Genomic DNA, 24,984 nt, shown 5'->3' with positions numbered 1-24,984 from the left:
AATCAAGTAACATTGAATTGCTCTTGCAGCAAGAACTGTCTACAACAGACTTTCATCTTGAGGGTATCCAAATAGCTTTCTTCTTTGTTTTTTCAAATTAGGAATGAGGATCCTGCTTGTATTTAACTTATTCAACATTCCCACTTCTTCATTCTACAAAAGCAAGAAAGCATCCATCCTGATACTAGATGGTTAAAAAGAGGACCTGCCAAAGAGAACCAGGTTCCAATTCCAAATAAAAATACTTTGTGAGGAGTGGATTTTAAAGTTGACCAAATAGGAACAATGTAAGCGTGCCACCTAAAGAGTCACAGCTAACAAGTATGAACAAACAGATAATTCTCCTTTAGTAAACAAACGAGAGAACAGTGTCCAATCATTCATAAACAAACAACAGGGCAACCTACTAAACCAATAGGAATAACCACCAAAAAAACTTCACAAAAACGTGTCTTCTAAGAGATAATAGCTCTTTTGCACTTTTTGGCAAATTAAGTTTTACTATGCACTATGAAACCCCATTTCTTCAATTTTTTTACAGGGAGAAACTCTCCACAAATGCTCCCAGAAGTCGGGCTCCCTTGTTTTCTAGCTCACTTGTTGGAATTTATGCTCCACCAGATTCAAAGATCACCATCCACCAAAGAAACATTTGGCCCGACAGTTCCCCTCCTTTCCTCTCTTGGGGCAAACGGCATAATATTTTATATGCTTCCTCTATCAGCATTAACCCTACACCTTGCATCTCATTCTAATTTAAAGCCCAACACCTATATTGAAATCATACATTCCTCTAGCTTTCAAAACAGTGTAATGAATATGATTATGGGATTCTTTACAGGACGCTGATCACCCTCAGACAGTATATTTAGCACTTATTCAATATACTTTTCGGAAAAATCCAATTAATCTTGAGTCCTTGTATAACACATTTCACAAACGCCAGCCTCACTGCTACCAAAACTCAAAGAACAAACCTATTTGCTAACTCTGAACTACTAAGTTCAAATTAATTTTTTGGGGTTTTTCGGGCTCCCATTGGGGCATCCCACAAAAATCTCAAATGTCAAAACATGAATCAGTCTGTGGACTGCAATGGGTGAAGAGAAACTCACACCAAAGTTTGTCATGTTTACATAGGAGAAACCAAGGGCCAGATGTACAACCATGACAATTTGCGACTCGCAAATTGCGCTCGATTGTGAGTAACAATTTGAGAGTCGCAAAATAGCATGTACAACAGTGTCTCAGACACTGTTTGCGATTCCCAATGGGGTCGCAAATTGCATGCCTCATGAATATTCATGAGGCACTCGCAATTTGAGAGTCCATTTGGAATGACAGGCCCTCCCGGGGATGGTGGCTTGCTGGGCTCAGCAGACCACCATGTCTGGGACTGCTTTGTAATAAAGCAGTATTTCTTTTAAATGCAGCCCGTTTTCTTAAAAGAAAACGGTATGCATTTAAAAAAAGAAAAATGAAACATTTTCGTGTTCATTTTTAAGGGCAGGTAGTGGTTCCTGGGACCACTGCCTGCCCCTAAATACTTTTTCCCCCAGCAATCACAAAAAGGAAGGGGTCCCATGGGGACCCATTCCCATTTGCAAATGGGTTACCACCCTTTTGAAGAGGGCGGTAAATTGCAAGTGTTTTGTGACCACAATTGCGGTCACAAAACATTCTTACATAGGGTAGCAAGTTGCTATTAGGAAGGGACGCCCTTGGAAAGCCCCTTCCTAATAGCGAGTCGCAAATCCTAATTAGCGAGTCGCAAATCCTAATTAGCGAGTCACAAAAAAATTGTGACTCGCTAAATACGGTTTGTACATGGCCCTATTGTATTTTGCATGGGCAAACAGGTTGCAAACCTGTTTGCGCATGCAAAATAGGGTCGTACATCTGGCTCCAAACCTCTCTTAAGCGATTCAAAGTCACTAACTTCTACCGCACTTCTTCAATAGTTGATAGCTAAGGAGATGGGGTTGTGATAACTTTTTAATTTCATTCATTTAAAATATCACATTTTGGATGATTTCTAGTGATCCCTTTTCTCCACGCATCGTGGCTAGCGATTTCACTGTTCTGGCTTATCAATTCCTGCATTCAGTTTGGAAAATGGTTAGAAAGTGGAGACTGCCTCATAGTTTTGGGGTGCTACTTTATTATAGGCAATCCAATTTTGAGTCAGAGATTGATCTAAATCATGCTGAGGTCTAACAATGTCAAGAGACATACCTAAGAATCTGGCTTCTTCTGGTTTGGGGTGATAGGTCTTGGTGGATAGTCTGCTTGGCTGCCTAGTCCGGGAAGGCCCTCTCATCTACCAAACTTGCAACAGACCATGTGTCACATTGAGAGAACCCCGCCTGCCGGATGGATTACCAGCTGCTGTCCGTGCAGGTAACAGCGGTGGGGCGGTGGGGCAGTGTAAGGGGTGATTTCCCCACCGCTTTTATCTGCATGGACCGCGGCTGTGGATTACAGATATGACACATGGATTACAGTTTCACATTCAATAATATCTCATATTCCATTATCACCATTCCTACTGTATGCTCGGTTCTTTTCACCACTTTCTAACCAGTAAATTGTAAATGCTGTTTTTCCTCCATTTTGCTTTATTTATTGCAAATTTTGTTGCTACATTCTTAATAGATGCGCTTCACTGTACTGAGTAGTGTTGTTCTCAAATTTTGCTCCATTCTACTCGGAGCATTTCAATTGTGATTTCTGATTTTTTTAATTCATATAATATTTGATTTTGCCAAGAAAGGTAAACCGTAGTGTCACACCATACCTTTACAGAGCTCTCTATGTTTTATGAGAAGTTATAATTTAACACAACAGGCATGCCTAAAGTTGCACTTCAATCATCCTAACAAATAGACCATCTCCTTGAGCAAAAACATCTAAATTTGGGGCTAATCTTTTTTTAATGCTTCTATTTATTTCCTATAATGTGAGCATCTTTTCCTGTTTATGTGTATTCTGCATTGGGAATCCTTAGGCTAGATAAGGTAAATCATGGTGCTGATACATTATCCATTTTCTATTCATTTATTACCACCATATCATAAATTTCAACTAATAAATACATCAATTTAGCTACTCACATTGACCGGCTTATATCACTTGTGTATGAACTGTCTGTGAGTGTTACTTACCGAAGATGATGAAATGTGCTTAATTTGTTCCAGAGCTTCTGAAAGACTAGCTTCAATGTCAGCATCATCTAAAGAAAATAGATCTCCTGCACGTGACAGGTCTTTTTGTCCCAACACCAGTCCAAAGAGCTGATGCATAATTGACTTCTGCCACAGCCAAGATCTATGTGTTCGGCAGTCAAGCCAAGTAGCAGGTATCCGGGATTAGGTTTTCTTCAGTGTTTTGCAGGTGTTCTTGGAGGGTTGTAATCGCTTTTCTGCCATCATCTGAAACAAACACATTTCTTACATTAGGAATTTGAATTTGAATTTAAAAGCATTTATTAAGCGCACTTATACCATGCGGTTTCATGGCGCTTTTAGTGATGCAGTGGCCGTCGGCGGTAGAAGGCTAGGCATTGTAGGCTTGCTCGAATAAAAAGGTTTTAAGATTCTTCCGAAATAGTATGTAGGAAGGAGATGTACGAAGAGCGGCAGGAAGAGAATTCCAAAAGAGCGGGGCGAGAACAGCGAACTTCGCTCCGCCAGATTTCTGTTTCTTGAAGCGAGGAATGGTCAGGAGAGCAATATGGGCAGAGCGGAGTTCGCGGCCCGGAAGATAAGATTTTATGGCAGAGCGTATAAACTCGGGAGCTGTTCCCGATCTAGCCTGGAAGGTGAGGCAACCGAGTTTAAAAAGGGCACGCTCTCTCACCGGGAGCCAATGCAAAGCTTTAAGCAGGGGAGTGGCTCGGTGGTATTTGGGTAAGCCGTGAATCAAGCGAGCCGCTTGATTCTGTATCAGCTGCAAGCGATGGATCGCATAGGCAGGGGCTCCATTGTAGATAATGTTGCCATAATCAATTCGTGATAGTACCATGGCCAACACAATGATTTTTAACGCAGAAAGGGAAAAAAAACGAGAAACTTTCCTAATTATTCTTAATGAAAAGAAACAAGCGGAGACCACTGAACCAACTTGTGAGTGGATAGAAAGTTGTGAATTTAGAAAAATCCCGAGAGTTTTGACCTTAGGGACAGGAAGAGGGGGAACACCAAGTGACAGGGGCCAATGAGAAGGGGCCCATGGACTGCAACCACCTCCGGTCAGGACTAACTCAGTCTTGTCCGGATTGAGTTTGAGGTGGTTGCAGTTCATCCAGTCCTGGATAAATGTCATTACTGTCCGAACATTGGAAGCGGATGAAGAGGAATTAGAAAGATTGAAGATTAGCTGGAGGTCATCGGCGTAATTAAACACCGTGACCTCCATCTGCTGTAATGAAAAAATGAGGGGGTAAATGTATAAATTAAATAAAAGGGGGGAAAGTGATGAGCCCTGAGGAACCCCGCACTCCACCTTACGAGAGACAGCGGTAAAATTGGCCAAATGGACTGCTTGGGCCCTCCCTGTAAGGAAGGACTCAATCCACGAAAAGGCTAGGCCTTCTATGCCCGCCGCCCTGACACGATTAAGGAGGATGGAATGATCCACCGTATCAAAGGCGGCGGACAAATCTAATAGGATCAAGGCTTGCGGGAGGTTGGTGTCAATGCCTTCGCGTAGCACATCCATTACCGAAATCACCACTTTCTCGGTGGAGTGCAAGGGGCGAAAGCCAGCTTGACGAGAGGAAAGACAATGATTGATTTCTACATGGGTGCTTAAGATGGTTGTGACGTGAGTTTCCAGGATTTTTGCTAAATAAGGCAGAAGGGATATGGGACGATAATTGGAGGGGGAGGAAGGATCAGCATCAGGTTTTTTAATGATAGGTATTACAACCGCTGATTTGTGTAGGCTAGGAACAATTCCTTTCCTTATCGAGTCATTAAGGAGGGTCAGGGGAGGAGTTGGAGAGGTTAAGTAAATTTCCCTAAGAATATGAGCTGGGGCAAAATCTAGGGGAGAACCAGATTTGACTCGGTAAAGTAGTGGGAAGAATGTATCATTGGTTAATAGTGGAATAAAATTGAGTTTGGGGGCAGTGGGCGGGGGGGAAGGATTGACAAATGTAAGGGAAGGTGGGGGAATGTTAAGTTTAATTTTGGCTACTTTGTCAATAAAAAACTCGTTGAGCGAGTTGCAGAGGGACTGAGAAGGGGGAATAGTAGCCGTGGTTCTACTGGAGAGTGCTAGTTCATGGACCGTGGTGAAAATTTCCTCCTTTGAGCGAGACTCAGCTGCCATGATCCTGCTGGTGTAGAATTCAGTTTTAGCCGCAAGAATGCCCTTTTTATAAGTTTTTAGAACAGACAAATAGATTGTCTTTAGCTCTGGACTGTTTTCCTCCAAGCTCGCTCGGCTCTCCTTGCTGCTAATTTCTGTCCTTTTAGGTCTGAGGTAAACCATCGATTGGCTGCATGGGCCCGCTTAACTGTGAGTCGCCTCAGAGGGGCGAACTCGTCACCCGCCAGGGTCAGCCAGTTGTCAATGGCGACCAGTTGGGAGGTAGCAGCGAGGTCTGCAAGATCAGGACAAGTTTTGGCCAGGGTTGAGCAGAGAGAGGGCATATCCGTTTTTCCCCATTTCCTGACCCAGATATTTTTGGGAAGTGGAGGTTTGGCCAACGCGGTCAGTGCAAGGGAAAAAGAAATAGTAGAATGGTCGGAAGAAGAGCACGGAGAGATTATGGGAGATGTGGATGGAATGTTTAATGCCCAGATTTGATCCAGCATGTGACCATGTATATGCGTAGAGCCGTGAGTAAGCAATAGAAAATTTAAAGAAGTCATAAAATCCGTGAATTCTTTGGATTGGGGACTCTCAGCAGGTTCGTTGGGCCAAAAATTTAGGTCCCCTAGAACTAGTACCGATGAATTATTAACCACCAGGGTGGCCAAGAGAGCCTGAATGCTTGGGAGAAAAAATGGGGTAGGTTGGGGAGGGCGGTAAATTAAAACAAAAGTGAGTGGTGCCTGATGGAAGGTCGAATGAGCTACAAGGTAGTCTACATCAGGAATAGGTGGGGAAGGGAGAGTCTGAAAACTGAAATCGGTCCGGGCTATTAAGGCCACTCCGCCACCCCGTTTGCCCTCTGGCCGGTCTGCTCGAATGGCAGAGTATGATGGGGGCAGCGCAGCTAACACGTTGGGTAGGGAGTCAGCCTTGAACCAGGTCTCAGTTAAAAATAGGAGGTCTGGGTTATGAGTATCGATGTAATCAAATAGCTCGTACTGATGACTAACCGCAGACCTAGTGTTTAGGAGCATAGCTGAGGTATTGCATAATGGAGCGGAAGAAGCTGATGGGAACAAGGAAATAGTAGATGGCGTTATGGGTGAAGGGACTAGATGTGAAACGATAATGGGAGGACAGTGAGGAGGGGAGGAGTATAGACCAAGCTGTCTCAGGTAGGTACTGACTCCAGGGACCCAATAAGAGAGTAATAGGGCAGGCGGATACGTAATTAGACGGGTAGTATCTCGTGCCCCTAGCCCCGATCGGCCGCGGACGGGCGCAGACGGGCTTAACTCAGGCGCAACTCCGGCGCGCCTTCGTCGCGCCCGCTGCGCTCGTCCGCTGTGCTGACACATACTGCACGATTAAATAGGGGCGGAGCGGTGGAGGAGGGGCAGGGCTGGGATGTAAGGCAGCCCGATCAAAGATGGCGCACGCTGCCACTGGGAGCCAGCAGACACGCCAACCCGCCCTGGCAACCCAACTCTGAAACCCCAATGAGGTGAGAACCTGCACAAACTTTAAAAACAAGTTAGTGACAGTAAAAATGCAATGCTAACAAACATCGCCTGCGCTAGTAATCAGCGGGGGCGGGGTGCAGGGAAATAATGACAAGTTTTCCAAGTGTTTTACCAGCCAGCCCACTGCCACCGGGCTACTAGCAAACACAAAAGAGAGCAGATCCTAGCTCCTAAAAAGGGGCGGAGCGGTGGAGGAGGGGCAGGACTGGGATGGAAGGCAGCCCGATCAAAGATGGCGCACGCTGCCACTGGGAGCCCGCAGACACGCCAACCCGCCCTGGCAACCCAACTCTGAAACCCCAATGAGGTGAGAACCTGCACAAACTTTAAAAACAAGTTAGTGACAGTAAAAATACAATGCTAACAAACATCGCCTGCGCTAGTAATCAGCGGGGGCGGGGTGCAGGGAAATAATGACAAGTTTTCCAAGCGTTTTACCAGCCAGCCCACTGCCACCGGGCTACTAGCAAACACAAAAGAGAGCAGATACTAGCTCCTAAATAGGGGCGGAGCGGTGGAGGAGGGGCAGGGCTGGGATGGAAGGCAGCCCGATCAAAGATGGCGCACGCTGCCACTGGGAGCCCGCAGACACGCCAACCCGCCCTGGCAACCCAACTCTGAAACCCCAATAGGTGAGAACCTGCACAAACTTTAAAAACAAGTTAGTGACAGTAAAAATACAATGCTAACAAACATCGCCTGCGCTAGTAATCAGCGGGGGCGGGGTGCAGGGAAATAATGACAAGTTTTCCAAGCGTTTTACCAGCCAGCCCACTGCCACCGGGCTACTAGCAAACACAAAAGAGAGCAGATCCTAGCTCCTAAATAGGGGCGGAGCGGTGGAGGAGGGGCAGGGCTGGGATGGAAGGCAGCCCGATCAAAGATGGCGCACGCTGCCACTGGGAGCCCGCAGACACGCCAACCCGCCCTGGCAACCCAACTCTGAAACCCCAATGAGGTGAGAACCTGCACAAACTTTAAAAACAAGTTAGTGACAGTAAAAATACAATGCTAACAAACATCGCCTGCGCTAGTAATCAGCGGGGCGGGGTGCAGGGAAATAATGACAAGTTTTCCAAGCGTTTTACCAGCCAGCCCACTGCCACCGGGCTACTAGCAAACACAAAAGAGAGCAGATCCTAGCTCCTAAATAGGGGCGGAGCTGTGGAGGAGGAGCAGGGCTGGGATGGAAGGCAGCCCGATCAAAGATGGCGCACGCTGCCACTGGGAGCCCGCAGACACGCCAACCCGCCCTGGCAACCCAACTCTGAAACCCCAATGAGGTGAGAACCTGCACAAACTTTAAAAACAAGTTAGTGACAGTAAAAATACAATGCTAACAAACATCGCCTGCGCTAGTAATCAGCGGGGGCGGGGTGCAGGGAAATAATGACAAGTTTTCCAAGCGTTTTACCAGCCAGCCCACTGCCACCGGGCTACTAGCAAACACCTATTAGGAGTCATGTAATATGCAGAACATTACTTTGATAATGCTTACCAACCAGTTATGTAAGGCTGTGTGGTTTGCATGTGGACTTAGGGCCATATTATGAGTTTGGTGGATCTGATATAATGTACCTATACTAAAGTGGACGGACTACCCCCCAAATTTGCGAGGTAACATATCATCCACCAATCTCTAAATAAGGCCATAAGGCTCTAGACTGGGATAATATTGTGTGTTGAAATAGACCCCTTGGACTACAGTTAGAATCAGCTGGTTTACTGTGCCAATTTACAAATTGGGTTTCTTTTCTCTTATTATTTATCACAGTCATAGTGTTCTACAATGATTACCAAACAAGTTAAATATGCACATAACTACTATAATCTGTTTCAGAGTCATTACTTAAAAAAAAAAAAACACGTGTTTAAACAACACAACCTCAAACCATAGTAAGACAGACAATTGTTGCCAAAGTCAGAAGTTTTGCTTTTGTGAAGTTAAAACTTTATTGGAGATTCACTAATATATCCAAGGTATGGGGAAGCATGGCCAGCAGCAGTGCATGCTCCTGTCACAAAATGAAAATGTGCACACACACACACCAGAAACAGCACAAGCAGTAGCATCAGATGCTACACACACACACATATATTTACAAGTGCGCACCCACACACACACAGTATAAGTAACAAAACTTCCTCATCCACACAGAACTGGTACCGAACACAGAGCCACACACACTGAGCACATATTAGCAACATAAGCTTCATTACAAACATAAATACATCACTCCATACATACTCACACATAGTACAAGCTTCATCAGTACAAGCTTCTCACTCACACATATCAGATACAGCATGGGCAGAAACAGTGCCCGATCCCTCTTCACAGAGCAGGTGAGGCAAGGACTGGACAAAGTAAATCTCCATAAAACACCACACGTGTGTAAGGAAATTAGCAATGTTGCAAAGGGGTCCCAAAATAGCACAGTACTATGCTTCACAGGAAGTGAATGACATACTTAGGAGAGTAAACAGTCAAAATATTGAAGTTGAAATATCGAGATGACAAAATATCGAGATTTAAATATCGAGAGGACAGAATATCGACTTTAAAAAATATAGTGGTGCAGAATATCGATATGGAGGTAAGAAATATTATTTTTTATAATATCGAAGTTAGTAATATCGTTGTTAAAAATATCGAATTTTGTTAGTGTTTTAGATGTTACTATGTGTTAAAAGTATATATTATTTTTGTAATGTATGTTTGAATTTTTGAAAGTAATGAATTTTATGTTAAATTCTTTTTGCGTATTTCAGTTCCGTAGCAGGTTGTGGGTTTATAGGGACATAGGGTGGGAAGTAATTTAATTATAATATATTAATTGAGAATTGTTTAGAATTAATAAATTATATGTTAATTAATTTTTGCGTAATTTTATTCTATAGCGGGTTGTGGGTTTATAGGGGAATAGGGTGGGAAGTAATTTATTAATATTTTTGTATTTAATAATTTCTATTGTTAACTGTGTTCATTACTTAATTATTAATTAATTATTAATGTATTAATAATAATTATCAATGTTATGGTAATTATGTTAATTGTGTAAAAAAAGTTATTAATTAGTTATTAATTTGGTATTAATTATTAATAATTAATTTATTAATATGTTAATTGTGTACTTTTGTTAGGAGTGGGTTGAGAGTTGATAGGGGAGTAGGGTGGGAAGTAATTTAATTGTTATTTACATTTTTAATATTTTGTATATAGTATCTATTTAAAGTTATTTTTAGTTTTAATTATGTGAATTAATTTATATTTGATGGTTATTAATTGTACTGCTAATTGTTATTAGTTAATTAATTAATTCATAATTAATTACGTTAATTGATTAATATTTTACAATATTGGTGGTGATGTTTATAGGGGAATATGGGGGGTAAAAAAAAGTCATTAATTAAATAATTAATTGTTAATTAATGTCAATTATATTGCAGGAATGAGACTACTAAATTAATACCCTACACTGTCCAACACTTTCCCTACTGTTATACTTGGTGGAGTGGGAATAGTACATTATTCCAACCCGCTATCCAACACTTTCCCTACTGTTGCACTTGCTGGATTGGGAATAGTAATTTCCACCCATCCGCTATCCAACACTTTCCCTACTGTTGCACTTGGTGGAGTGGGAATAGTCATTTTTACACACCCGCTATCCAATAGTTTCCCTACTGTTACACTCGTTGGAGTGGGAATAGTAATTTTTACCCACCCGTTATCCAACACTTTCCCTACTGTTACACATGTTGTAGTGGTAAAAGTAATTTTTACCTTCCCCCTATCCAACACTTTCCCTACTGTTGCAGTCGCTGTAGTGGTAATAGTAATTTTTACCCACCCTCTATCCAAAATGTTCCCTACTGTTGCACTCACTGGAATGGGAATAGTAATTTTTACCCTCACGCTATGCAACACTTTCCCTACTGTTACACTTGTTGGAGTGGGAATAGTAATGTAATCCCCTACGCTATGCAATGTTTTCCCTACTGTTATAATTAATGTAGAGTGAAATATTATTTTTAAAAAAAAAATGTAATCTATTATATCAAATTAATTTTTATATGTATATTACAGATTTATTTAGCTATATATGTAATTATAATTTTAATAATGCTTTTAACATTTTGTAATTAAATGTAATAATTATTTATTAATATTATTAGGTTCATATATATATATATATATATATATATAAAAAACAAAATTATGCATGTTTAATATTTTTTTACATTCCATTTCTAATTTATTAATTTTAATATGTTTTAAATAATTCTAACTATGTTTTATTCAATTATATTTCTAATTTAATTAATTTTATATTATTTTTAAGACATTAAAAAAATTGATATTTTATACAACTATATTTTTAACAATGATATTTTAGTATCGATATTTTGGTACTTACCTTTATGGAGATAGGAAGTCGATGTTTTGTCCATCGATATTTTGGACGCGATATTCTGGTACCTCGATATTCTGACGATATTATGTCAGTGATCCACTTAGGAGAGTGCATGATTTGTGTGCAAGCTCCTGATTGCCTTTTTTGGTGGCACTGTCACTAAGGTGTATACCTATATGATTCCTCTGGTGATGAGAGGGATAATAAGAATATACTCAATACTATGATCAAACGTGAAATAGTCACACGTCCTTAAATGAAGCTATTAATGATTAGTGTTTCTTGGTTTCAATGTTTATATTTTTTGCAACGCAGCAGTGTTCCCTAGTGTTTTCTCGCTTTTGTAAATCATTGTTTTCGCAATAGCCCTTCCAAACACACACAAAGGCTCCGAGTTTCCAATTTTTATCAAACTTGCTGGTTAAATTGCAGTGCATATTGCAACACACATATTCTATTCAAAGAATTAGTATTGGAGAACATGTACTGTTTTTCCCATTAGCCTTGATGACAATGAACATGAGGTAGACTGTGCTTACCACACTCTTTCTGTGTTTTCACATATATCTTTCAATCTCTGTCAGTCATACTCCTTCACTTTCATACTCACAGACTTTCACACTATCCTCTTCAGTGTCTCTCACACTCCCAATATCTCAGAACTCTGGTTTAAAATATTATTAAAGCTCAAGGTGAGTTATATTCAAATATTTCGTAGATGCCAATTTTATTTATTAATTTATTTGCAGAGTTTTATATAGCGCTGGCTAGACCCGGAGGTATCGGAGCGCTTTACATGAGGATCAGTGAGTTACAGGATTACAAAAATTACAGTTACAAGTAAAGGCATAGGAGAAAAACATGAGATTACACAATAACAAAAGCTATTAGTGTGTTACATAGCCAAGACAGACGTCTTATGAGGAATGGTAGGTAGAGGGGGAAAGTTAAACAGGGGAAAGAAATGCAGATAGTGTCAGGCAGACCAGAAGGGGTAAGTACTTCAGGGAACAAAGCAGTCAAAGCAGTCAAAGTGAAAGTCAGACCAAACCATGAAGAACCGTTAAAAATAATGTCTGATGTCCGGCTGGGTAGGTGACGGCCGAGGGGGTGAACCAGAGCCAGACTCATCTATAGCTGCATAGGACATCTCCACCGGGCAACGGCCAATGGTACTCGGGCTCCACGTTAAATACAGACAGTTTCGGTTTTCGCCCAAGGGGCAACATCATAGTTCAGTCGAAGGCATCAGTTCTGAGGAAACTGGGATGCGCCATCCGCCTCGTCCTCCAGCTAGTCCCATGGGAGGAGAGGAGGAAGAGACAAATCCAAAGTCAGGAGATCTTTCCCATTCACAGGAGCAGTTGTGAGTGTTGGGTATTTGTGCAGGAAATACCTTCAGTTGTTCCATAGGAGCCTGGAGGTCCCCCTTTAACTCTGTGCGCATCTCCAATTTAAGTTCTTTCAGGGAAGCCAGCAGGTTTTCCTTGGTCAGTGCCATGCTGGCTCCGGCGGACCCCTGCTCAAGTACTTGTTTCTTCTCTGTGGGAATGAGGAATTGGGATACCTTTGTTGAGGCCTTATTTGGTGGCATAGATGTACTTTCCAGTCCCCGCTAGGAGTCACTCGACCCCACTGCTTACTTGGGCATCTGAGTCTTGTAGCGCTTCTCCGTTGGAGGCCCCATTGTGCCAATGTCTGCACCAGTCATTTACCCAAGCCCTCTTTAAATTGATGAATATCTGCATCAGTTATTCATCCAAGGCCACTCTAAAATTATTAAATGTGTAGGGGTGGCCACTCCTATTTCCTGTAGAGTGCATTCTTGGGTGCACACACTACTTCTCAGCACTGATGCCTCACACCTATGTGCCATAAAGGCACACACATAGATTCTGATTAAAGAACAGATATGCTGCTCTTTTCTGTGCTATACTCAAGGGTTAACTCTAACCATTTCTTGTAGCTTCTCTAACAAAACACTGTTATGGCTCCTTCATCTCATGCATGTCCCATAGAATATAAAAGTGCACAAAGGACTTCGGCTGTGAAGATATTCTCAACGGGTGCATGTGAATTGCAGCACTTTTAATAGTCTATTGAACAAATTGCTTGGGGTTCGCATTATTGAATACACATGTGCCATGTTGTCATCTTGTAGCATTGAGCACAAGTGGGCACTACAGAATACTCGGAGGGGCTGAACTTATACCACAGTACGGATCTCTACTCCATAAGAGGTGGTTTTATTCAGAGTACAATACAGACTCTGGATCATTGACCACTTATGTCCTCATTACAAATGTCCCTGAGGCGGGGTCGATCCAACCTTCAGAGCCAATGGGCTAGTCTGACATTAGGCCAGTTCTTAGCTGTTTCTGGAGCTGTTTCTGGACCTGTTTTATGGCCAGGTGGGCCACTTTTTACTGTTGGTTTCTGAGATAATACCACAAAAATTGTTTGCAGCAAACACAAATGCAAGCAGTCCCCGACATCTTGCAAAATACCTTTACAGCATGTGCTAACAAGTTCAAAACTTTCCTGATTCACAAATGTTGGACACTTTTTAGGTCTTGCCAAGACAGTGCATGCACTGTCTCTTTGAGCCATGTTGTTTTCTATGAGTGGGCTTGGAGACCACCAACTACTTACCATTAGTTGGCTTCATTGCTGCTCTCATTTATTTGCCTCTCATAGGTCAGCTGGCATAATCTCTAGTCCTCTTCATGTGTCTGTGCCTCCCTTCGAGCATGTCTGCATTACTTGTGTCCTTGCACTGCCCATTTTTTAGGCACTGCTTTTTTCTTTAGGCTTAAGCACTCAACCAGAGTGCAGCATTTTCAGCAAACCACCTTGTTCACTTCTCTCCCCTCTGTGCCCCTCCCTTGTGTTGCTTGCTCTCACCGAATGTCCTCCATTGATGTCTTTATTGTGTTTATCCCAGGCCCTGCCTCACACCTTTAGTTGTCTGTGTTTTCTCCAGTCCCCCCTCTGATCCTCCATTGTGCGAGTTACCCCCTCTCTCCGTGCTGCCTACTGAAAACCTTCCCTCCATATTTTTTTTTTAAAGCGCTATGACTTGCCACGTCGTATCACTTTTATTCCCTTACTTTTATCTTCTTAGTTTATAAGCCCAATGACTTCACATCATTTTTATTTATTTTATTTATTTTTTGTATCACTCAATTAGAATTAGTTCTTACAGAGTCTCACCTGGATAACCCTAGGGTAGGTGGCCGTCTGATCCCTGCTCTGTTTTATGCAGACGACACAGTATTAATTGCTCGGACTGCCAGGGTGCTACAGAAACTTTTAGATCAATTTATTGATTTTATGAAAAGTCTTGACTTGCCCACTAATTTTTCTAAATCACAAGTGATGAAGTTTGGCCCACTTAAGTCAAAAACCATAAAATTCATAGCAGAAGGGCACCATATTAGCCAGGTTGATAGGTTTCATTATTTGGGTGTCCAATTTGACTCTGGTCTTAATTGGCACCCTTTAATAAATCATAATTTGGTGGCTTTTAATCGGGCAATGTTTAGCATAGGAAACTTCTCCCGGCGGTTGGGGTGCACCCACATAAAAACAGTTTTAGACATATTCAAAGCCAAGTGCATCCCAATAGCCAGCAATGGGTGCGGTATTTGGGAATATAGGCTGATTACTCAGATTCAAATAGCGGAAAATAAATTCCTCAGGGCCCTTTTAGGGGTCCCACAAAGTACACCTGTTGAGGTTGTTCATGAAGAGTTGGGTAGGGCCAAGTGATTGATGTTATCAGGCTTTGCCCCCTAATGCTCTGGTTGTCAGTCTGGTCGAAGAGGGAGCTAGGCCTCAACAGACTGATCATACCAGATTGTATGAACCTTGATAACTCTTCTCTGATTCCTTGGCTTACTTATGTCTTCTCCACCATGGAAAGTTTAGGGAGACCAGTACTTTTTTCGATCCAAGTGTTATTGTCAAACTGATTGGTCAAAGAAACATTTAGAGATATGATGGCAGCAGATTGTGAGGCTTCAGCACTGAATAAGCTTTTAGCACGTAACGTGATTGTAGTGAAAACTGTACGTGGCTAGGAGCCATACCTTACCCTGGAAATTCCTTGCCACCAGCGACGATTGCTGACTTGAGGCTGCCTTTGTGTGATTGTGATAATGTTTCCATTAATGATAACTTGCACATAGTCATAATCTGTCCAAAATATAATTATTTGCGTTCTAAATAGATATTTCGACTCCTGAAGCCCATATATTTTATCCAAGTGAGACCTGCACTATTGTTCGTCCAGTTTTTAACCTCCCCCATGGTGTGCTATTTTTATCTAGCTATCTTTAGTTGTTTTAAAGCCAATCAAATTGTAATTTATCTGATGTTTATATTTATGCAATGTATCACACTGTGCTTGACTTTTATCATTTTTTTTTTAAATCGAATAAAGAATATATATCATTAAGTCAATCAAGAGCTGTACATTAGAGAGCAAAAGCAGAGAGCAGCTGCAGGCCTGCCGCTATCACAAAGTGCCACCCACTGCTCTGCACAGCAGCTCTAAAACTGCCTAATTTCTAACAGATGTAGATGTTGTTTGCTGGTAAATGATGGTTCAAAATCAAATCTGGGCTAATGCACTCTACCAGAGTGTGACTTTTCAGCAGACCCCCTGAGTGTCCCTCCCTCCCCTTTGTTGCTTTCTCCCATCCACCCTCCCTTGATGTACTTGTTGTTGCTTCTACCACCCCCTCTCTACCACCCTCCATTGTCTGTGCTACCCCCAGACCCTACTTTCCTCACCTATCTTCTGTTGTCCATGTATCACCCTTTCTTCGTCCGTGTTGCCTACTGATCCACTCTCATTCCATGATAACCACACAAAAAAAGCTATGGCATGGCCACTGTCTCATAGTGCTTTTTTCCTAACTTTTATCTACTTGACTCTAATATCTCAGCATGTGAAGTGCTCTTTGCTATGAAGCAAAAACTGTGTGAGTTTAGCTCTTGACATGGCCGACTTAGTAGATATGTGACTGACAGCTCCCCAACCCAACCAACTGTTCAGAGGCTGAGGGTCATAACTGTGATAAAGTTAAAACTATTTTATTTGCAATACAAGTTAGGACAAAGATTACTGCAATTGTACACAATGTTTACTCTGAATTTGGCATTTCCATGCTATGATTTGATCCAAGAAGTGTATATAAGCATATGAAAAATGCACACTCAAAAAGGCATATCCAGATAAATGACAAATGGCTGTAAAATGCTCAAGACCAGCGCTATTGCCACACGATCAGAGGGACACTGTGACTAGCAAACTAATTTACTAACCACATGGTTTGAGTAAAGAGATCAAAGTGCCAGACCCATAAAAATCTTTTGCACTAGTGCAACTTATGCTCAACCAACTTGTTTGTCTCCAAGTATTAATATTAATCATAGATTGCATGCAAACACAGTATTTCCAGTGCAGCAACAAAGTATTTTCCATTGTCTACTCTCTAACCTTCAATTCACATGTCCTCCCCTTCCATTTTCCTGCACCCACCGCCCCCAAACGCATCCCCTTCCTCTGTGTTGCTGGGCCAGCAATAAAAACAAGTCTTGGCAAACTCAATAGGCCTCGCATATGCAGGAGCTATTGACTTTGTCAATATCTTTTAGACATGTTGTACAGCTGCCCAGCTGCTGTGCAGCATAGCTGTGAGTTAAAAAGCTGTATAAGGTGGCCAGTGCTGCTGTATCATATCGCTTTTTACATAGCGATGTAATGCAGTACAGCACTATTTTTTCCAAAAAGACCATCAAATACTTAAAGAACCTTGCAGGTGATGAAATGAAAGAAATGATAAAGAAAATATCACAAGCTACTGAAGTACCGTACTGTCAAATTAAAGAAATGTTTGAGGCCAAGTTCAATCAAATGCCGAATTCCCACTATGAAAGGTACATTTTGAACCAGGCAAGAGTCAAGACAGCAAGCTGATGGATTTGTTGAAAGATTAGATGTTCTCCTCAAGCACTGTAAATTCAGTGAATTCAATGATGAAGAAGCTATACGCCTAAGAGTCATCGATGGTTGCCTCTCCGATTCATTCAGACGACACATGCTGAGAGAGACACTCAGTCTAGAAAAGGTACTCATGGCTGCAAGAGCTGAGGAACATGCAGATCAAACAGCTGCTGATATGGAAGCTGGAACAGCCAGAATTAATCATCGTTTGCAATGAAAAGTAATCAGAAACACAAAGTGGAAGCCCAAAAGACAATGCCTCAGTAGAAAAAGAATGCAATGAGGATTCTCATTCCCACACAAAGGTAAATGTCCCGTCATTGGACAGACATGCAAGGGTCGTGGGCAAGAAAACCATTTCATACCAGTCTACAGAGTGAAAAAGGAACCAACTGCATCACAACAAGAAGAGAAAATGGGCCCCAGAATGTTCCAAAAGCATTCTAAGTCATGCCCACAAGACCAAATGGCAACACCAGTTGAGGCAAGTAGAGACTAAATGAAGTTGATTGTCATCAAATTTGTTTTCCAAGGGCTCTTCCCATCATCGATGTGCAATTGTGATGCTAACTGCAGAAGAACGTGCACATGTAGGGTAGGCTACATGTAAAGAAGAACACAAGTCAAAGATAGATCGCCATGTGAAGTGACCAAATTCATTGGAAACTGCCCTAAGATCAAGCTAAAGGGGAATGGTTACCCAATAACATTTATTATAAACATAGGTGCATTGATCAATATTATGTGGGCAGAAAAATATAACCAACTGCCTCTGGTACCACGTCTAATGCCATCAAGAACAAAGGTGTTCACCTGGGTTGCTTCTATGCCATTGCAAAGTCAAGGGTCATTCGTAGCGACGATGAAGCTTATGAAAATGACAGTAAATGCACCAATTCCAATTCAAATCCTTGAAGATACTTCAGCTAGCACGCCTACTCAGTTTCAATACTGCTGATGACATGGAAATTATATCTATCATCTACAACCTTAATGCAAATTCTGAAATAGTAAGTCAATTACCTTCATTATTTCAACTGAAGACAATGAAGGTGCAACTTCAAATGATTGAGGACATTCGCCCTGTTGCTTAGCAACACCATCAGATTGCTTTTCATTAACAAGCGTCCGTTGAGGAAGAACTAGAGACATTATTAAAGCATGACATCATTGGGTGCTCTACTGGTCCGATGCCCTGAATTTCATCCATAGTGGTGTTAGAGGGCAAATGTTGCTCTTTCATTTGTAGGGGGGCATTATAATAATTGGTCGTCCTCACCTACATATAAGCCTTTATTGTGTTAACTTAGGCCATTAGAGCGTGAACTGTAATAATGTGAAAGGTGACATGTTAGGGATAATTTCAATGTAAATGTGAAGAAACTAACGTTGCACTTATATGGGTGGAGCTGAAAACACTAACATGCAGCTTTTGTAGGTGCTGCTGACAATTATTCACGTATTTGATGTGCGTATGCAACGTGTTCATTTAGAAATGCTCAGTAAATAACTTTCATTTTATATGTGTAATTTCATGAGGCTGTTTGCCATTTCTTATGCTGACCAATTTCTGTAGGTCTGAATTGTATTTTTCCCCTGGAAGCTCTCGCATTAGATTTAATAGTTGAATTTCATGTGCATGTTGGATCTGTTCTTTCTCATGTTCCTGTTGCAGGTGGAGAATCCATCCTTGTTAATTAGAATAATGTCTTTGTTTCAGGAGTTAGGCTTAGGGAGAAGAGGATACATTAAGTGCTGATACTGATGCTGGAGAACTGTTGTACTTTCTCGTTGGAGTAAGCCTGGGAATCAATGTCATCTTGCCAAGGCTTGGGAGCATCGCTGCCATGTGGGAAATTACCTATAAGGCGGTGGCTTGACTAGGGGGTATGATGTCACAATGTATCCTAAGATATTGCCTGCAAAAGTGAAGTTTCGAAGTTAGAGACAGTGTCCGGGGACTTTTGCCTTGCCTTGAGAGAGAGAGCATCTTAGAACAAGCTATGTATCTTTATTCTACATGACCCATCTAAACGTGAAGAGACTTCTTAGGAAGAGCTCGCACGCTGACACCTTTACAGACCATGCCTTTGAATATGTCAAGTAGGGATGTCACGTTAGTGGTAGTGTAGGGACAGACTAATGCTTTATATCAACGAGCCTCCAATAAAGGGGAATCTCGACGTATGTGCTGTTATCTTCTGTATTCTGGTTCTCAAACTGATGATTCTGTGAATGTTGCACTGCCTTAACTTCACTCGTAGGTTTGGCTATGTATTTTTTCCAATGTATTTCTACACGCTCATCTTGAGGTATGTCCAACTGTTCTTGGCTTTGTAATAAACTAACTAAATCTATTTGGGAGTCTGTGATTTTTTGGAGTCATAGTTCATTGGAACTGTATGATTGATTGGTTAACAATTTTCTCCCCTCCAAGCTTTCATGCTGATAAAAAGAGTCATCAGCCTAGTGTTCCAGAGTAGATCTAGAACGTGGAACCCGGCTTCTTCAGTCGTAGTGCCAAAATAAGACAGTGGGGATGCAGTGCGCATTTGTGTTGATATGCGTCAGGCAAACAAGTTAATCGAGAGAGAAACACTTCCAGGCCCACACAAAGCGGACATGATTACACAGCTGAATGGTGCCAAAGTCTTCTACCGTCTTGATTTGAACAAAGGATACCATCAACTCGAGCTGGAAGACTACTGGTTTGTTCAGATACAACAGTCTCCGTTTTGGCGTGTCGGCTGAAGAAATCTTTCTGGATGTCATTCCCCAACTAATTAAACTTGATACAGATGCTTTTAACTAAAGTGATGATATACTAGTGCTTAGGGCTGCACAAAAGAAGCATGACAAAACTATTAGACAAGTATGCTGTGTCCTTGCTTCTGCAGGTCTCACTTTAAATGCAGAAAAGTGTGAGTTTCAGAAAACTAATCTCAAGTTCTTTGGGCATGTTTTCTCTGAAGGGAAATGACTCCTGACCCTGAAAAAGTACTTGCACTGTCATCCACTTTTCCTCCGCAGAATGTGACCATGCTATGATCCATTTTAGGCATAGCCAGTTATTGCTCCAGATATGTGACTTTGCCACGATGAGTGCCCCATTAAGAGAGCTGACAACGAAGAATGTTTATTTCCAGTAGTCATCTGAATGTGACCAATGTTTCAAGAAAATCAAACATGCAATTAAAAATGTAACTGAAATGCTTAATTTAGATCCAAAGCTACATACTGAGAACATAGTGGACGCAAGACCGGCGGGGTTGGGAAAGGTTCTTGCTCAACACAATAGACATCCAGATGCTCAGAGACACACCGTGGCCTATGCTAGCCAAAGTCTGTCTCAGACTGAACGTGCCTATTCACTGCCTGAAAAAGGGATCCTGGCTGTAGTGTGGACTTGTGAACATTTTCATGTGTTCTGTACGGAAACCATTTCACCCTTATCAATGACCACCAGGCGTTGCTCACCATTTTCGGAAATCTGAAAGCCAAGATTCTCCCTTGCATTACGAAGTGGGGTTTGTGATTGCAAGAGTATGTTTACACTATTGTGCATAAGCTGAAGACGAAACCCTGCAGATTACTTTTCACGAGGGCCATTATAATGTCATAGTGCAACATCTTAAGCGGCTGAAGAGTTTATCAGTTTCATAGTAAAGTCTAGTATCCCTGCTGCTGTATTGATTGAGCAAATGCTTGCTGCTACCAACACAGATAGACACATGCTCACACTCAAGGATATCATCACAACACAATCATGGAGAAGACTCACTCTACCTCTCACAGATGATCTTGAATATCAAAAAGTGAAAAATGTGCAGAAAGAACTTTCTGTCACTCAGGAAGGCATTGTTCTAAAAGGTTCAAATATTGTCATACCTGACAGCTTGAGGTAACAAGTCATTGAACTGGCACACGATTGCTATCATGTCATTGTAGCCACGAATACAGCCCTCAGAGACTGAGTGTGGTTTACTCGCCTTGATGAGAGGTGAGAAGGAACTGAAAGCATTTCACCTGTGTAACTGCTTATCTCCCAAGACAACACACCATCCTCTAAACATGTCGGACCTTCCTAAACAAGTGTGGGAGAAATTTGCAGTTGATGTCTTTTGACCCTTAAACAATGGCCATCATCTAATGGTAGGTATTGATGAGTGCTCACGCTTTCCCTTAGTGGCAGATTTATCATTGACCACCCATGACAAGAGAGTCTAAATGATATTTTTGCAGCGTGAGGTGTTCCCTCCATTCTCAAGTTTGACAACCGTCCACCTTGCAACAGCAGAGAAGTTTAAGGAATTTCTTAATTGCCTGAATGTCAAGCATCAGAAAAACAAATCGCTCCTAATGGAAATGTGCCTTTTTTCAGGGTTACCTCAAACTTTGTGCCTCACTTCTCCTCTTTTTGCTGAATTCCTTTTGTTGGCTTTAGGACTCTGAGCACTTTACCACTGCTAACCAGTGCCAAAGTGCATGAGCTACTCCCCTAAAACATGGTGACATTGGTATATACGTGACTGGAATATTTAGTTTACTTATAAGTCCCTTGTAAAGTGGTATACCATATACCCAAGGCCTGTGATCTAAATGTTACTAGTGGGCCTGCAGCACTGATTGTGCCACGCACACAAATAGCCTTTCAAACCTTTCTCAAGCCTGCCATTGCAAGGCCTGTGTGTGCAGTTTACTTTCACTTCGACTTTGCATTTAAAACCACTTGCCAATCCTTACCAACCCTTTTACTACAAATAGGTCACCCCTAAGGTAGGTCCTAAGTAGCCCTATGGGCAGGGTGCTGTGTATCTAAAAGGTAGGACATGAACTTTTAAGTAAAACATGTTTTGGTAGTGACAAACATCAAAATTCATTTATCACTACTGTGAAGCCGACTTGCCTCATAGGCTGGCTTTGGGAATTTCTTAAACACTTTAAAACTGTAATTCCTGATTAGAAAGGAGTAGCTAAATCATGTTTCATATCTTTGAAATGGTAATATTAAATCTTCTTTAGTGGTAAAGACGGATTTCAAATTACTATTTTAGAAATTCCACTTATAGAAAGTGGGCATTTCTCTGCTCCTAACTTTGCTCTGTGTGCCGGCTGCTTGTCTTCAATACATGTCTGGGCTGGGTGACAGCGGCACATTGTGCATTACCTCTAGACAGCCACAAACACAGCGAAGGCTGAGTATGACCGAGGTCTCATTTGCATTCATCTGCATTCTGATAGACTTCCTGGCCAGGAAGGGGAAAGGTGGCTCACAATTAAATCTGAATAGGCTGTGTCTTGTCCTCACACAAAGGGCTGATTACCCCCACAGACGGCTTGGCAGACAGAACTGGGTTGAAAAGGATCCTTGTGCACTTCAAAGAACTCATTTGAAGTCACCCACTACATCAATAGCACTTCTGGGTATAAGTGCCAGGGCTCTGACCCTCCAAAATCAGTACACTACTGGACCTGGGAAGAACTCTTCTGAAGTAAAGGCTGCTGTGCTTTAAGGATTGCCACTTTGCTGTGACTGACGTTTCTGAGGAACTACTTCTCTGCTTTGCTTAGCTGCCCTGCTGCCTGCTGACCTCAGCCCTGCTGAGGATAAGGACTGGATCCATCTCACTTGAACCCACAGCGACTCCAATGGATTGCAGGCTTGCCTCCTGTTTTTTGAAGCCTCAGAGATTCAAAAGACTTCCTGCAATCCTTCTGGTGCTGCTGACCATCTGTGAGTCCTACCCTTACCTGAGTTGCCCCCTCCAGCCATCAGCCTCAGAAGTGGGTACTGCAGCTGATTTCTGCAAAAACCGATGCATTGCCATGACTGCGTGAGAAATTCAGCTGCATCGTGCTTCGATGCCAACGCAGAGGCTGCTCTACGACATCGTATCCATATCTTGCACGGTTCGATGACAACGCTCTGCATGGCTCAATGACGACACATTGCATTAACTTCAATGGAGCTCGACAATGAATCCAGACCCCCTTTGCGCTGCTACACAACAACCCAGTAGGATCTTGACATCAACAAAAGCTCCATCCAAGGAATTTCTTCAGGGGGACCTGTCTGGATCCTGTAGCCGGCCTGCCCCCTATCGTGGTCGGCCTGAACTTTGAATTTGCGCCGGTCCCTCGTGACCTCAGGTAACCTTTTGACCACTAGTGATTTCCAAGCACTGTTTTCACATTTAATCTTTAAAAATTCATATCTTGACTTCTACTTATTGGAATGTTGTCATTTTGGTCTAGTTTTACTCGGATAAATATGCTCTGATCTTCTAAACCTGTGTGGAGTCTTTTTGTGGTGTTTTCAATGTGTTACTGTGGGTGTGTGTTGCACAAATACTTCACACATTCCCTCTTTAGAAGAGCCTGACTACTCTGTGCCAAGCTATCAGAGGGGGAGCACAGGTTATCTTATTGTGTATCTACTTTACCCTGATTGGGGTGGTGGTCCCTACCTGGACAGGGTGCAAACCTCTGCCATCTAGAGACCCCATTTCCAACATCTCTGGCCACAGGTAAATGGCATTGTAGAATTATTTATGTGCACCCTAAAGAAAGTGGTTCAGCTTGCTGCACTAGAAGGAAACAATCTGGGAACAAACCTACGTCTAGTCTTTTGTGCCTATCGGTCAACTCCCTATTCTTCAACATGTGAACGTCGCACCACCTTGCTGTTTGGGAAAGTCACTGGGACTAAATTACTGCAATGGACAACAATTTCCGTAATAGACACTGATGAGATTCGTGTCATGGTCACTTCTTGCAAAAGCCAAGATGAAGGCCTATGCAGAGAAGCACAGATGCACTTGGGAAATGTTTTTTGAAGAAGGAGACTGGGTTCTATCAAACAAAATTGGAGACGCAAGACTGACACTCCATTTTATGTTGGTCCATTAAGAGACATGACAAGTAAAAGACATATGGTGACCACTCAACATCCCAAAAAGTCCATTACTAGAGACTCATCACATTTCAATCATCTGCCTCGATGTTTAAAGCTCCAGACCTTACGAGTGAGACAAGTCCACCTGAGTGCCCAAGTCAAGCATCTGAGTCTACATCTACGATGCCAGTGCAACTTCCTTCTTCACCTTGTACGACTTGATCTGGAAGACTGCTAAGAGCACCTCGAAGACTCATTGAGGAACCCTAATGTATATATGTTGTTCGTACTTTTCATTTAACAAAGAGGGAGATGTAGTGTTGTGTGATCATGTGCAGTAAGACCTTAGTGTTCCTTGGCAGACTCCTTACAAAATCACGTAATCTGTTCAGGTGTGACTTGGTGGTCAATAAAGTTCATGACGCAATGCTTTCAGTTAACAGTTGCATACTGAGAAATAAAGATGTGTGCTACCGAGCTCCGTGTGTGGTGTAGTCATTTATGTGCTCCAGAACGAGTGGATGTGACAACAGGTAACTGTCCAGCCAGAAGAGTAAATACATATAAGGAGAAGAGAAGCAAGGCAGGGCAAGAGAAATAAGAAGACAGTTATTACATTTGTAACCAATGAAATGGTGAAAATCCTTAGCTCAGCACTTAGATGTTCACTATTTGCAGCAAGAATGCCATTAATGAAGAAAGATGTACTTGTAATACAAATATCCATCAAATTAAGCTACCATTTCAAGTGCTATGTGAATACGTCTATTGTTATATTTACAAAAAATGAGGAGAGAGAAGCAGTGATTCATT

At 42.0% G+C, this 24,984-nt stretch overlaps 1 protein-coding gene across 1 annotated transcript in view; it reads right to left on the bottom strand.

Annotated features, from left to right (window-relative positions):
* Nucleotides 1-24,984, bottom strand: part of VEPH1 (ventricular zone expressed PH domain containing 1) — a 1,846,458-nt gene that overhangs the window by 1,775,253 nt on the left and 46,221 nt on the right. Inside the window, exon 2 of the mRNA XM_085634750.1 lies at nt 3,165-3,431. Within this exon, the coding sequence (XP_085490876.1) occupies nt 3,165-3,302 (138 nt within the window). The 5' untranslated portion in view covers nt 3,303-3,431. The remainder of the gene's footprint in view (nt 1-3,164; nt 3,432-24,984) is intronic.

The sequence above is a fragment of the Triturus cristatus genome, chromosome 11 (genome assembly GCF_964204655.1).
Source record: "Triturus cristatus chromosome 11, aTriCri1.1, whole genome shotgun sequence".
NCBI lineage: Eukaryota > Metazoa > Chordata > Amphibia > Caudata > Salamandridae > Triturus > Triturus cristatus.
This window is presented reverse-complemented; position numbering and strand designations above follow the sequence as displayed.